At 47.1% G+C, this 13,340-nt stretch overlaps 1 protein-coding gene across 15 annotated transcripts in view; it reads left to right on the forward strand.

Moving 5' to 3' along the window:
• The window catches only part of LOC125466567 (polyhomeotic-like protein 2), a 271,012-nt gene that overhangs the window by 180,310 nt on the left and 77,362 nt on the right, over positions 1-13,340 (forward strand). For 11 of the 15 annotated variants that reach the window (XM_048561185.2, XM_059638020.1, XM_048561186.2 and 8 more), the window contains 3 exons: positions 3,314-3,478; positions 9,866-10,018; positions 12,816-13,104. In XM_048561185.2, the coding sequence (XP_048417142.1) occupies positions 3,314-3,478; positions 9,866-10,018; positions 12,816-13,104 (607 nt within the window). Of the gene's footprint in view, positions 1-3,313; positions 3,494-9,865; positions 10,019-12,815; positions 13,105-13,340 lie in introns of those variants that run through there. The other 4 variants (XM_048561192.2, XM_048561193.2, XM_048561194.2 and 1 more) reach the window with 4 other exon arrangements.

Consider the following 13,340-nt stretch of genomic DNA (forward strand, 5'->3'; position numbering starts at 1 on the left):
CATCGCCTCAGCCTCCGATGCTCCAGGGAAAATAGCCTCCAGCCAATTCAGCCTCCCCCTACAGCTCAAACCCTCCAACCCCGACAACATCCTTGTAAATCTTTCCTGAACCATCTCAAGTCTCACAACATCCTTCCTGTAGCAGGAAGACCAGAATTGCATGTAGTATTCCAAAAGTGGCCTCCCCAATGTCCTGGAGGAGCACAGCAGGCCAGAGGAACAGGAAAGCTGATGTTTCGGGTCTGAAAATTTCTGAGGAAGGGTCCCAACCCAAAACGTTAGCTTACCTGCTCCTCTGATGCTGCCTGGCTTGCTGTGTTCCTCCAGCTCCACATTGCGTTATCTCTGACTCCAGCATTGGCAGTTCTTGCTATCTCTCTTACCAATGTCCTGTACTGCCACAAGCATGAACTCCCAACTCAGTGCACTGACTGATAAAGGCAAGCGTACCAAATGCTGCCTTCACTATCCTGCCTACCTCCAACTGTGCTTTAGAGGGACTATGAACCTGCACCCCAAGGTTTCTTTGTTTGGCAACACTCCTCAGGGCCCTACTATAGAGTGTATAAGTCCAACCCTGATTTGCCTTACCAAAATGTAACACCTCACATTTAGCTAAATTTAAACCCCTCGCTCCTCCAGCTCTATAACCTCCAATGTTAGCATCTGCCGATCCTGCCTCTGTTAATCACCAATTCTAATTGCTCCATCATTGGCCCTCAGTTGCTCCTCTCTATACTGTTCCAGCTCTCCACCTGACTTCCCTCCTTTGAAACACTCCGCGAAACCTTTCTCCTTTGGCCAAGTTTTTAATTGTCTGACCTTGCATATCCTTGTGTGGCCAGATGCCGAGTTTTATTTGTATAAAGCTCCTGTGAAGAGCCCTGGAAAACTTGATTACATTTGGGGTGCTTTATAAACACAAGTTATGCAATAGTTACATCCTTTCACAAACATCCCTCAACTTATTTGCTGCCTGAGCTTTGTGGAACAGGTGACATCTTGTTTCACATTCTCCCTCTGTCCATCAAACACTGGCCAGCCCCTTATCTCCGCACATTCAGGGGCTGTGCTTGAGGTAAAGACCTAGAGAAGCCTATTCCATGCAATAGAATTGAAGCCTAACCTCGCAGGAGATGAGGTCAGTGATTATTCCTGACTTGGCCTCCTTGTCACCAAACTTCTTTTATGAAATATTTCCCTGAGCTCTGCAAAAAAGGTAATGGCCAGACACTGGCTCCTGACTTGAGGTGTTTTTTTTCTTGCACATGACTTTGACTTTGCAGAATTCTCTAACTCTCGTACCATTCAACATCAGTCCAAAATCTGGAGCTATTTCAATGATTCTAAATTGGGGATTAAGTTTCAGGTTGTGGATGATGCAAGGCTAGGTGGAAGTGGGAGTTGAGGAGGATGCAAAGATGTTTCAAGGGGATTTGGAGAGGATAAGTGAGTGGGTGTAAACATGAAAGATGAAATACAATGCACTGTGGAGAAATGTGAGGTTAGACACTTTGGTGGGAAAACAGAATTACGGATCATTTCCTGAAGGGTGAGAAGTTGAATTTCTCAGGGGTGTTGTGTGTTCTTATTCGAGCCACTGACAATATACACGTACAGCAGACAACTTAGGCAGCAAGCTGGATTTTAGCCTTTATTACAAGAGGATTTGTGAATAGCAGCAATGTTGTCTTGTTGCAATTACGTAGTGCCATGGTGTGAATGTGCCAGAATATTGTCGCTTTGGTCTGGTTATGTATGGAAAACTACACTGGCCATAGAAGGGAGTGCAGCTGAAGGTTCACCAAAATAATTTCTTGGAATGGAAGGATTAATTAGAGTGGGTTGGTATTCTGTAGAGTTTAGAAGAACGAACGGTGACCTCAGTCAAACACAACATTGATACAACGTAGATGCAGGAAGACCATAAGACATAGGAGTGGAAGTAAGGTCATTCGGCCCATCAAGTCCACTCCGCCATTTAAATCACGGCTGATGGGCATTTCAACTCCACTTCCCTGCACTCTCCCCGTAGCCCTTGACTCCTTCTGAGATCAAGAATGTGTCAATCTCTGCCTTGAAGGCATCCAACGTCCCGTCTCCACTGCACTCCGAGGGCTCCCCTGGGGGGATGGGGGTGCAGGTGGTGATCTGTGACCGTTGGCCACAGCCTTTCAATGAGGGGGTCAGGCATTTAAGGACTGAAATGAGGATTACTTCCCTCCCAAGGAGTGAATCCCTAGAATTGTCTACCCCAGACGCTGAGGAGGCTCAGTCACTAGGCATAATCAGGACAGGAATTGATTGATTTCTCCAAATGAAAACCATCAAGGGAGATGCGGGATTGTGCTGGGAAATGGCGTTAAAGAGGAGGATTAGGCATTGCGTCATTGAATAACAGACCCTGCTCTAAGGGCGTTGCAATGGGAGAGTGATTCCCTGAGGTTGGTCTGGAGGAAGGAGGGTAACTCCTTCAGGTTAGGCATCCCTGGAAGAGGCTTCGCAGTGAGGTTAAAATTGTATCAGTGATAATGGGAACTGCAGATGCTGGAGAATCCAAGATAATAAAATGTGAGGCTGGATGAACACAGCAGGCCAAGCAGCATCTCAGGAGCACAGAGATGCTGCTGGGCCTGCTATGTTCATCCAGCCTCTCATTTTATTATCTTGGATTCTCCCGCATCTGCAGTTCCCATTATCACTGCTCTAAGGGCTGAATGGCCTGCTGCTTCTCTGTTCTCAGTTCGTGCCTTCAGTTTCACACTTAAAGGACAATGTTGGTTCATAGGACACAGCATCTAACTGACCCGATCCTCTGACCCAGCTTCTTGGTAGAAATTCTAGACAAATCACCAAAAGAGCCTTCTACAGCTTTCCTCCTGACTTTCTGAGGAAGTTACTGACAGGAGAACACGTTCTGGAAAATGCAAACCGTTTGCAAAAAAGAGTTTGAGACACGAGCTGAGGGGGGCGTGGGTGGCGGATGGAAGTTTTTATGTCTGTAGGTTTGAGGCTGGAAAATTGCAGCAGGTCAGACAGCATTCGAAGAGCAAGTCAGTTGCTGTTTTGGGCTGAAATCCTTTGTCACGACTGGCCCCAAACCTTGACTTCCCTGCTCCTCGGGTGCTGCCTGACCTGCTGTGCTTTTCCAGCCTGTCACGTGTGGGCCCTGGTTTCCAGTATCGGCAGTCCTTATTGTCTCCAAGAATGGAAGTTTGAATTTGCATTGGAAGTGGCGTTCCTAAAGCACCACGATTGAATTCTGTTTCCCATTAAAATGTTAATGGAAAGGCTTTGTGTTTCTTTGATTTAGATTAACCTCGCGACATCCCCTGCTGCTGCTCAGTTGATCAGCCGTGCTCAAAGTGTTAACTCTGCAGCTGCCACTGGGATTGCTCAGCAGGCTGTCTTACTGGGGAACTCTAACAGTCCCACATTAACTGCCAGCCAGGCACAAATGTACCTTCGGGCTCAGATGGTAAGCAGCAACCTGGTGCGTAATTTAAGAAGTGTTGTATTTATAATATAATGTCAAACATACATGTTCTTTATGCGTGGCCCATGTGTTTGCAGGATAAGTGGTGATTAATCACTAGCTCACTAACCCCAGATCATTCTCTTTGAAGATTAACTTGGCAACATATAATTCAAACATTATCTATAACCTTTGATCCTTTTACAGTTGTTCCTGTAGGAAGTCAATTAATATTCTTCCCAATTATATTCCAGTTTGAACATTTCTGTTTCCGGGCGTGAGTTCTCCATATTAATTCTGATGGGACATTTTAAAGGGCGTTCAGGGGAGTGAGTCTGATGAATAGTTACAAAACCTAATTTAAGCTACAAGTTCATTTGGGATCATCTGAGTAATCTGCCCACAAAACAATTCCTGCCTTTTCCAACTGTAATATTTGGTAATAATTCGAAAACATGTTTGTTAGTTAATATGGTAACTTGTTCTTTACTTAATCCGGTTAACAAAACTGTCAGGGAAGTTTAAATATAATAGACAGTAGCCAATTATAACAAGATGTCCTTGGGAGCACCATCCCATTCCAAATTAATGCACAATGTCAGTCCAAAACCAGTGATAAGGAAGTGCCCAGTTCAGTATCTACTTGCTGAAACTCTGACCCTTCCCTCTCTCTGATCCTGAGGATGTTGGTTTGTGAATTGGTTACAGTTCTGTGTGAAGTTGACATTGTTTGGTTGTGAGCCTTGTCATGGTTTTGGGATGTGAGATTACCCCACTCTATCATCCACACACCTATTTCCAGCTAGGCTCCTCACTCACCTGACCTAGGGTGGAGGCTGGTTTAATACCCATCCCTAAGGTAGGAGCATGGGGCTTTGTTGGAGAGGCACCCCAGTCACTCAGCCAGCTGAGGGCATGGACTGGGATTTTCCTGGTCAGTATGGTTCAGGAAACACTGGGTAAAGGTACTGGGTCCTGGGAGCCCACACCGAGCCCGAAGCCAGTGGTTAGAAATGACGCTGAGTGAGTGAGGCATCAGACCTGGAGGAGCTGCTGGTGTCTCCCTCACATTCAGCTGTTTGGTCACAGTCACGGAAATGCGCGCCATCACTATGGTGGCCCAAAGCTGGAAAAACACTGAGAGACGGACGAGGAGAGTGTCCATTATCAGACCCTGGGGTTTACTCTCCACGTTCCCTGACCCCCTGGAAAGGGAGGAACAGTCCACACGAGGAGCGCCCATCTGGGGAATTGCGGGTGAGCCCTTGTTCACTCTGTAAAGATACACTCCCTGCAGAGAGGCTCCAGCCTGAGGCCTGACCTTCTGTACTAACCCGGCCACTCGACATTGAGTTCTCTCCAAACTCCTTTCCAGCTTCTTGGAGTTTCTGGACGTGAGTTTGCTCGCTGAGCTGGAAAGTTAGTTTTCAGACGTTTCGTCACTATTCTAGGTAACATCATCAGTGAGCCTCCAGTGAAGCGTTGGTGTTATGTCCCGCTTTCTATTTATCTATTTAGGTTTCCTTGGGTTGGTGATGTCATTTCCTGTGTTGGTGAGGTCATTTCCTGTTCTTCTCCTCAGAGGATGGTAGATGGGCTCCAAATCAATGTGTGTGTTGATGGAGTTCCGGTTGGAATGCCATGCTTCTGGGAATTCTCGTGCGTGTCTGTTTGGCTTGTCCTAGGATGGACGTGTTGTCCCAATCAACACAATTGGGACAACACATCCATCCTAGGACAAGCCAAACAGAGACACGCACAAGAATTCCTAGAAGCATGGCATTCCAACCGGAACTCCATCAACACACACATTGATTTGGAGCCCATGTGTGTGTTGATGGAGTTCCGGTTGGAATGCCATGCTTCTAGGAATTCTTGTGCGTGTCTCTGTTTGGCTTGTCCTAGGATGGATGTGTTGTCCCAATTGTGTTGATTGGGACAACACGTCCATCCTAGGACAAGCCAAACAGACACGCACGAGAATTCCCAGAAGCATGGCATTCCAACCGGAACTCCATCAACACACACATTGATTTGGAGCCCATCTACTATCCTCTGAGAAAAAGAACAGGAAATGACATCACCAACCCAAGGAAACCTAAACCGATAAATAGAAAGTGGGACATAACATCGTTCTGGGTTTTCCAGCATCCCCTGGGTCTCTCTTCTCCTGTTGTGTGTGTTTAGGGATGGAGTGAGGGAGAGTGGGAGAGAGGCTCACTCCAGTGTTAGTCCAGCGCTTCACCGGAGGCTCACTGATGATACCAAGAATGGTGACAAAACATCTGAAAACTAACCTTCCAGCTCAGTGAGCAAACTCACATACAGAAACTCAACCTGAGCTACAAATCTTCTCAAAATCTCTGAGTTAGTTGATAGAGAGCTATATTGTATATCTGTCACATACTGAGCTCAGATAGATACAGTGCAGGTCACTTTGTAATCTGTCAGAGTCAGAGAGTGTGTCTGTGTGAAAGCAGCGGCTGTGTGTTTGGATTGAGCCATTAGAGGAGTCTCCTCCTAATAGTGGATCAATAACCTGCATGGCTTGCTCTTTGGTTTTTTTTCTGCTGCCTGTGACATTGTTGCACTGGGGCTGGGTTCGAGTGTCTGGTCTTGGAAGCTGCTGATTCCCCTCAGGACACCAGCTCCTGCTAATTGGACTATGACTAACAAAAGGAAAATATGATCTAGAAAAATTCTTTCCTCTGTTTTTCTCTCCTCCTTCTATGATCAACTGGAATATGAGAGTCATCCTTCAGTACCTCCAATACAAGCAGTTTGTCTGTTTGAGGCAGTGCTAGGGTTGATCCCTTCTGTTCCAATCAGTACTTCCACCCACGGAGAGCCGGAAGGAGCTGGAATGGGAAACCTTGTGCATTATCCTTCTCCCTCAGCCGTACACTGCAGCCAGTCAGGGCACCCTATGCTCTGCCAGAAAGTGTTTTTTTTTGACCAGAAATACTGGCCTCAGTTTTCTTCTCCTAGCACAAACTGGGCAGAAGTAGAGCAACGTGAGCATCCATTCCCGACTCCTCCCCGCTTCTGTACGGGGACAGGCAGAGAGAGAGAGGAGGGGTGAGAAAGAGAGGAACACACTCCCTCACAGGCAGAGGGAGCAGGAGAGTCACACAAAAAGTCAGAGCGACACAGTCACACACAGACGCGCACACGCACAGGGTACACCGACACAGAGAGAGAGACACACACAAACAGTAAGGAGAGCCGGGGAGCTGATGTGGGCAAAATACCCCTCTGTACCCCAGGGCAAGGAAAGTGAAAGATCGTTCTGGGTTTTCCAGCATCCCCTGGGTCTCTCTTCTCCTGTTGTGTGAGTTTAGGGATGGAGTGAGGGAGAGTGGGAGAGAGGCTCACTCCAGTGTTAGTCCAGCAGCCACGAATACTTGCTGCTTCAGATTGGTTCTTCTACAGTGCAAAGCACACACAGTGCAAATGGTATAGTAGCACTTTCCATGCAATAACATGCCCCGGCGCACACGAGGTTATCTCACTGAGTGCCAGCTCCTTTCCAGAAGGAGAAAGTGAGGTAGAGGGAGGGGGTTCCAGAGAGCAGTAAGGGTGAAGCCGGAGAGGATTTGAAAACAAGGATGGAAGTTTTAAAGATAACAAAGTGTGGAGCTGGATGAACACAGCAGGACAAGCAGCATCTTAGGAGCACAAAAGCTGACGTTTTGCACCTAGACCCTTCATCAGAGAGGGTTATAAAATAAATAGGGAGAGGCGGACTGAAGATGGATAGAGGAGAAGATAGGTGGAGAGGAGAGTATAGGTAGGGAGGGGATAGGTCAGTCCAGGGAGTATGGACAGGTCAAGGAGGCGGGATGAGGTTAGTAGGTAGGAAATGGAGGTGCGGCTTGAGGTGGGAGGAGGGGATAGGTGGGAGGAAGAACAGGTTAGGGAAGCAGAGACAGGCTGGGCTGGTTTTGGGATGCAGTGAGGGGAGGGGACTAGCTGGGCTGGTTTTGGGATGCGGTGGGGGAAGGGGAGATTTTGAAGCTGGTGAAGTCCACATTGATACCATTGGGCTGCAGGGTTCCCAAGCGGAATATGAGTTGCTGTTCCTGCAACCTTCAGGTGGCATCATTGTGGCACTGCAGGAGGCCCATGATGGACATTCCATCTAAAGAATGGGAGGGGGAGTGGAAATGGTTTGTGACTGGGAGGTGCAGTTGTTTATTGCGAACCGAGCGGAGGTGTTCTGCAAAGCGGTCCCCAAGCCTCCGCTTGGTTTCCCCAGTGTAGAGGAAGCCACACTGTGTACAGCAGGTTAAAATTTTAAAATTGAGTTATACCTTAGTTGGGTGCAAATCAATGAGGACAAGAACAAGATACAGTTGGAGTGTCACTGCATTAATAATCCACAAACCCAGACTACAGCAACTGGTTAAAATTTTAAATTCAGTTTGTCTATCTGGAATTGAAAGCTTGTCTCTGGTGACCATGACAGCTATCATTGTGTGTTGTAACAACCCATCTGGTTCACCAATGTCTCCTTTTTTTAGAGAGGGATGCCTGTTATCTTTACCCAGTCTGGCCTACATGTGACTCCAGACCGACAGCAGTGCGGTTGATTTGTTAACTGCCCTCTGAAATGGTTGAGTAAGCCACTCAGTTCGAGGGCAATTAGGGATGGGCAACGAATTCTGGCCTTGCCAGGAATAATTGCATTGCAGGGACGAATAAAGGGATTGGGTGCAAGTTAGGGAATGGGGTGTAGGGTTTTGGATGGCCTGAAGTTTGAATGTATAATTTTTGAAGAGTGTCTAAAAATAATACAAAAAAGGAGTAGATGAGGATTACAGTAACAAACGAGCTGAGGCCAGAGTAGGGCCAGGGGATGTTCCAAAGGTGAAAGTAGATGGGCCATGGGTATAGAATCAAAAACTCATCTCTGGGTCAGACATAGCAGCCACAATGTGAACCTACACCCCAGAGAGAGAGAGAACCCTTCAGAACAACATGAACCACTCCCTCGGAGTAGCTTTGAAAATTGCCATGAAGTTGTTCAAGGGGAGAAAGCAGAGTTACTGCTGCTGTAGAAAAAGTAAATTTAATTGTGTGGCAACACCACCTCCAGCTCCAAATCTAAACATTGTACAAAAACACTAATGAGACTTGCACCTATTGGTGAAAATTAAAATGGTCTATAAATATCTGGGTGGTTTTATTTAGAATTCATCCTGTTTTGTACCATCTGTCCTTCCTCAGACATGGCTTGGGTATCAGCCAGAATCAGCAGGATTTAAAGGAGCAGTTGGCAATGCCAGCCCCTGACAGCCTGTACCCTTCAATGCTTTAGCAGAGATAATGGGAACTGCAGATGCTGGAGAATCCAAGATAACACAGTGTGGAGCTGGATGAACACAGCAGGCCAGGCAGCATCTCAGGAGATAATAAAATGTGAGGCTGGATAAACACAGCAGGCCCAGCAGCATCTCAGGAGCACTGCTTTAGCAGTCCCTGTTCTAATCTGTTGCTGGAATCCTGCTCTGTTGACTCCAGCAATTGTCTGACCACACCCTTCTGGTGGATTTCTGTTTTGTGTTGCTTTTTATAGTTTGCACTGAGGGAGGTGGACGAAACCTGTGTATAAGGTTAATGTTGATACCTTCTCTACTCTTATTTTGGGGAGAAACAAACTAGCAGGAATGAATAGTCAATAGCAAATGTGCATTATTGGAGCTGGGGAAACAAAATAACTTCTTTCTTATTTCCAACTCACTTTGCAACTGCTTAACTTGTGAGAGAGGTTTACTCACAACCCTCCTTCACCCCCTCCAGGCGACAGCAACCTTCCCTGAGTGTACCCACGTATGTGGACATCTGTAGTGCATGCACATTTTCCAGACACAGCCCCAGCCCCAATGCCCCAACAAGACACCGACACATGCACGGACCCCCACTCCCTTGCAACAAGACACAGATACATGAACGCATGCAAATCCCCAGATGCATACCTACCCCAGACACAGACCTACTCGCGCACACCCCACACTCATCCATGTACACACAGACACTATGTTCCTGGTCAGGTGATGCACCCCACAGTTAAGCAGTTGGCCAGTGCTTGGGTGAGGGCTAGTAGCTGGTACTCAGTGGGACATATTGCAAAGGTAACTCACTAAACACAGCAATGTTTTTTGGTTTCCATTTAAAAACCAGGCAGCCCTGTGAATATGAAATCAGCTTTCGGGAGCAAATAGGGTTTCTCTCCTTCAGGTAACATCCACCTCCCCTCCAGTTCAGCTTGCTGCGTGGCTTGTTGTTTTCTAGTTAAGACTGTGTATTAGCATCTGACGAACTCTGTTCTTTTCTGCCCAAGGCACCTTTTGGTAAGGTAAAAGGCAACACATTTCATGTAATTTTCAGGCACAGCAAAGTAACCTTGTGCAAGTAGCTAGGACCCTAGGACGTGCTGTTCCTTTGTCCCCCCAGCTCATTTTCACACCCACTGCCACAGTCGCTGCTGTCCAGCCTGAGGTCACCATCTCTCCTGCGAACCAACAATCAGCTGCTCCACAGGTCAGTTTACAAAACTCTCGCTCGGTACTTTTGAAATGTTCTTAAGGAGGGTTGTTGGCAGAAAGTCTGCCCTTAACCTCTGCACTTTAACCTGTTAGAAATGTGACTAGGTTGGCTTTCTCTCAGATTGGATAACCATTGCCCTGAAGGGGATATGAGATGTGGGCAGCACTGTAGCTGTGGTACTTGCCTGTCCCCTCAAGTCACTGTTATAATTTGGCTGTGGGCCCTGACTCGGTGAGGAGTCCTCTCACCTCTTTGAAAAAGAAGTTACACTCGAGGGAGCTTTCCCAAGCTGACCCTCAGCTCAGTCGAGTGAGCCATTAAAACTGAGGCCCTGTTGCCCCCTCGAGTGGGTGGAAAAAGTGTCATGACGCCTAGATTGAAGATGAACAGAGGTATGGGATCAAGGTCTGGACAGTATCAGACTCAGCTGCTTAAATGTGTCCATTGGGATTCCTGGACTCCTCTGTCAGAGATCATTCAACACGATGGGGCCCCACTTTAAATTCTTTGACTGTGTGGTTTAAATGTGACTTCACTTGACTTCAATAAGTGTTCACTGTAGAGTGGCCATGCCTTGTGAGCGATCGAAATTAAGGGCCTCAAGCTTCTCTCATTTCCTAACTCTGATGCTGTGAAACTAACCACATGCTGGCCAAAACTCCAACAAGGAAATAAATGTTGAGTGTCTGAGAGGGAGAACAGGTCGAGAACTGGTGAGGCTTAGGGAGAGACCCCCACTGTGGTGGAGTAATTTGATAAATTGTGAAAATATTGCTTCCAGTATTCAGCAACAAAAGATCAGAGGTTCTGGATTAATATGTACAAGAATCACGAATAAAGCTGATAGGGTGTTTTTTTTTAAACACGAGTATTTAGCCACAGAAAATTAACGGTTATGGGATTTGAATAAAACATCCTAATCACTAGCACAGGAATGATGGGCCAAATGGCCTAGAAGGTACTGTATGTACAGTTGCACTAAGGGTCTAGGCCCAAAACGTCAGCTTTTGTGCTCCTAAGATGCTGCTTGGCCTGCTGTGTTCATCCAGCTCCACACTTTGTTGTCTCTCCCGCGCTCTCCTCAGCACCAACTGTGACATGCTTTTAAAGAAGCCTGACCCCACACAGGCTTCTTTAAAAGCATGTTACTGTTGCTGCTGAGGAGAGAGAGAGAGAGTTCCTTCTGCATTGTCATGGCACAAAGATGACGATTGGCTCGCCAGCCCAGACCTGCATCTTGTATCATGGAGAGCTGGGCCCCTCAGCCTGGCTCTGGGTTAATCCCTGGGCACTACTGCAATGTTTCAGACACTGGGAGTGAAGATGAATGCAGCTGTAACCCTGAGGGGCCTGGGACCTCCCTCTGGGAAGTTGCAGGGGTTACTAGCCTTGTCCAGCAGGTAAGCAGGGTCACTGGAGAGCAACAGGAATTCTCTTCGAGCACAGCAACATGTCATTCAGCCCATCTGATCCATGCAGATGTTAATGCTTCACTCCAGCCGCCTCGCACTGTGATCCCTCACTATTGGTATATCCTTCTATTCCTTTATCCCTCTTTCTCCAGCAGCTGGGAGAGGTTCTGTTTAAAGTGAACCAGTTTGATTGCTGCTTGTATGAGTGAATTCCACAGTTTCCCCCCTATTCTCTGCCAAAAGAGAGGATGTAATGAAGCAGCCCGCAGGTTTTCCTGCTGCATAAAGGAGCAGTTCCACGGGGATGGCAAACCAAGGGGTACACGACATTGACTGGGACTCCCAGACACACACTCAACGTAACTGGGTTTCTATGAACGGCTCACAGGGCATGTGTGCTCAATGTCTCGATTATTCCCTTGGAGCAGCGTTCCAAATGGATCTTGTGTTTGAGATTGGAGAGACTCTGTTCCAGGTCTGTACTGGGACATATCATGGGGAAATTGGCCCTGCTCTTTAACAGAACTGAAATCTCCACAGATTTCCGAGTTGGTTGCCTCCTGTGCCTCCTGACCCTCTGTACCTTTCCCAGCTGGTCAGCTATAGAGGTCTTCGACTGTCTGCACCAGTTAAAAACAGCCACCTCGCTCTTCTAATCCTGTTATCCATCACGAGGGTTTCTAGCTCTACCAACCTCACAGGCAGTGAGTTCCTCTCATCGCCGCCTCCGTACCTTTTGAAGTATGCCTCCCGGTCAGCCATCCCTACCCTCATCAAAGGGAAAATTTCCTTCCTCTCTACCCACTCTATGGCCCTCCATGAGTTTAAATCTCCCAATTCGCCCCCCTCAATCTCTACTGTTCGAATAAAAACAACCCCAATGTGCCCAGAAACCTGCGCTGCTGGAAAAGCTCAGCAGGTCTGGCAGCATCTGCGGAGAAGAGTCAGAGTTAACGTTTCAGGTCCGGTGACCCTTCCTCGGAACTGCCCAGACTGTTCAGCCTCAGTGTCCAGTTGCTGATGATAACGTTCCTGTCAATAATCTCAGCACAGTGTCGCTAAACAAAAATCAGCAACTCCTGCCAGATCGCACACTGTGGGGTTCACAGCCAGTTGTCAAAATAGGACCTGCATTGTGAAGTGCAGTCTCAGTCTCTTGAATTGGAGAAACCTTGTGGCTATTACTGTAACCATTTGGCACGTGGTTTGGCAACAGCTTTGAATTTACTCAGCATTTTCTTGTGATATTTTTAAAAGAATTGAACATTTAATTTTCCAAGTGGAGTTAATTGTAAAGTTGTTTTGGTTTCTGTGAAATTCTGCAGGTGATGTGCTGCCTAAGCAGTCACTTTCAAGTGAATCGCCTTTTTTTTTTGCAGGTGCAAAATTTAGCAATCAGAAGTCAACAGAATACAGCGGCAACAGTCCAGCCACAACTTCAAAGCGTCGCTCTGAAAGCTACTCCATCTGTTCAGCAAGCTTCAACTACCTCCCAGCCTAAAACCACAGGGCTAGCTCCTATGGCAGCTACCAAAGGAGGCCAGCCTGAAAACATGGCCGAAAGTGGAAAGAAAAGTGAAATAGTCAGCTCTTCCAGCACTGACACCAGAGCAGTCAGTGTGAGCCCCACAGCAACCCCTGTGACCACACATGCTCTCATTACCACAGGTGAGGCTATTGCCTTCAAACAACAACAGTCTGCATTTATGTAGCCTTTGGTGCACTTAAACATCCCAGGCTGCTTTGCTGTAGTGATGATTGGGATGAAGGTCAGGGAGGTTACAATGAACCTATAAAAAAATTACCAGTTGGAGCTCAGCTAGAGTATTGTGTTCATTCTAGGCACCACACTATAGACAGGATGTAAATCCATTACAGAAAGCTTGCAAAAGGAAAGATTAGAG

This window comes from Stegostoma tigrinum, chromosome 28 (genome assembly GCF_030684315.1).
Source record: "Stegostoma tigrinum isolate sSteTig4 chromosome 28, sSteTig4.hap1, whole genome shotgun sequence".
Lineage (NCBI taxonomy): Eukaryota > Metazoa > Chordata > Chondrichthyes > Orectolobiformes > Stegostomatidae > Stegostoma > Stegostoma tigrinum.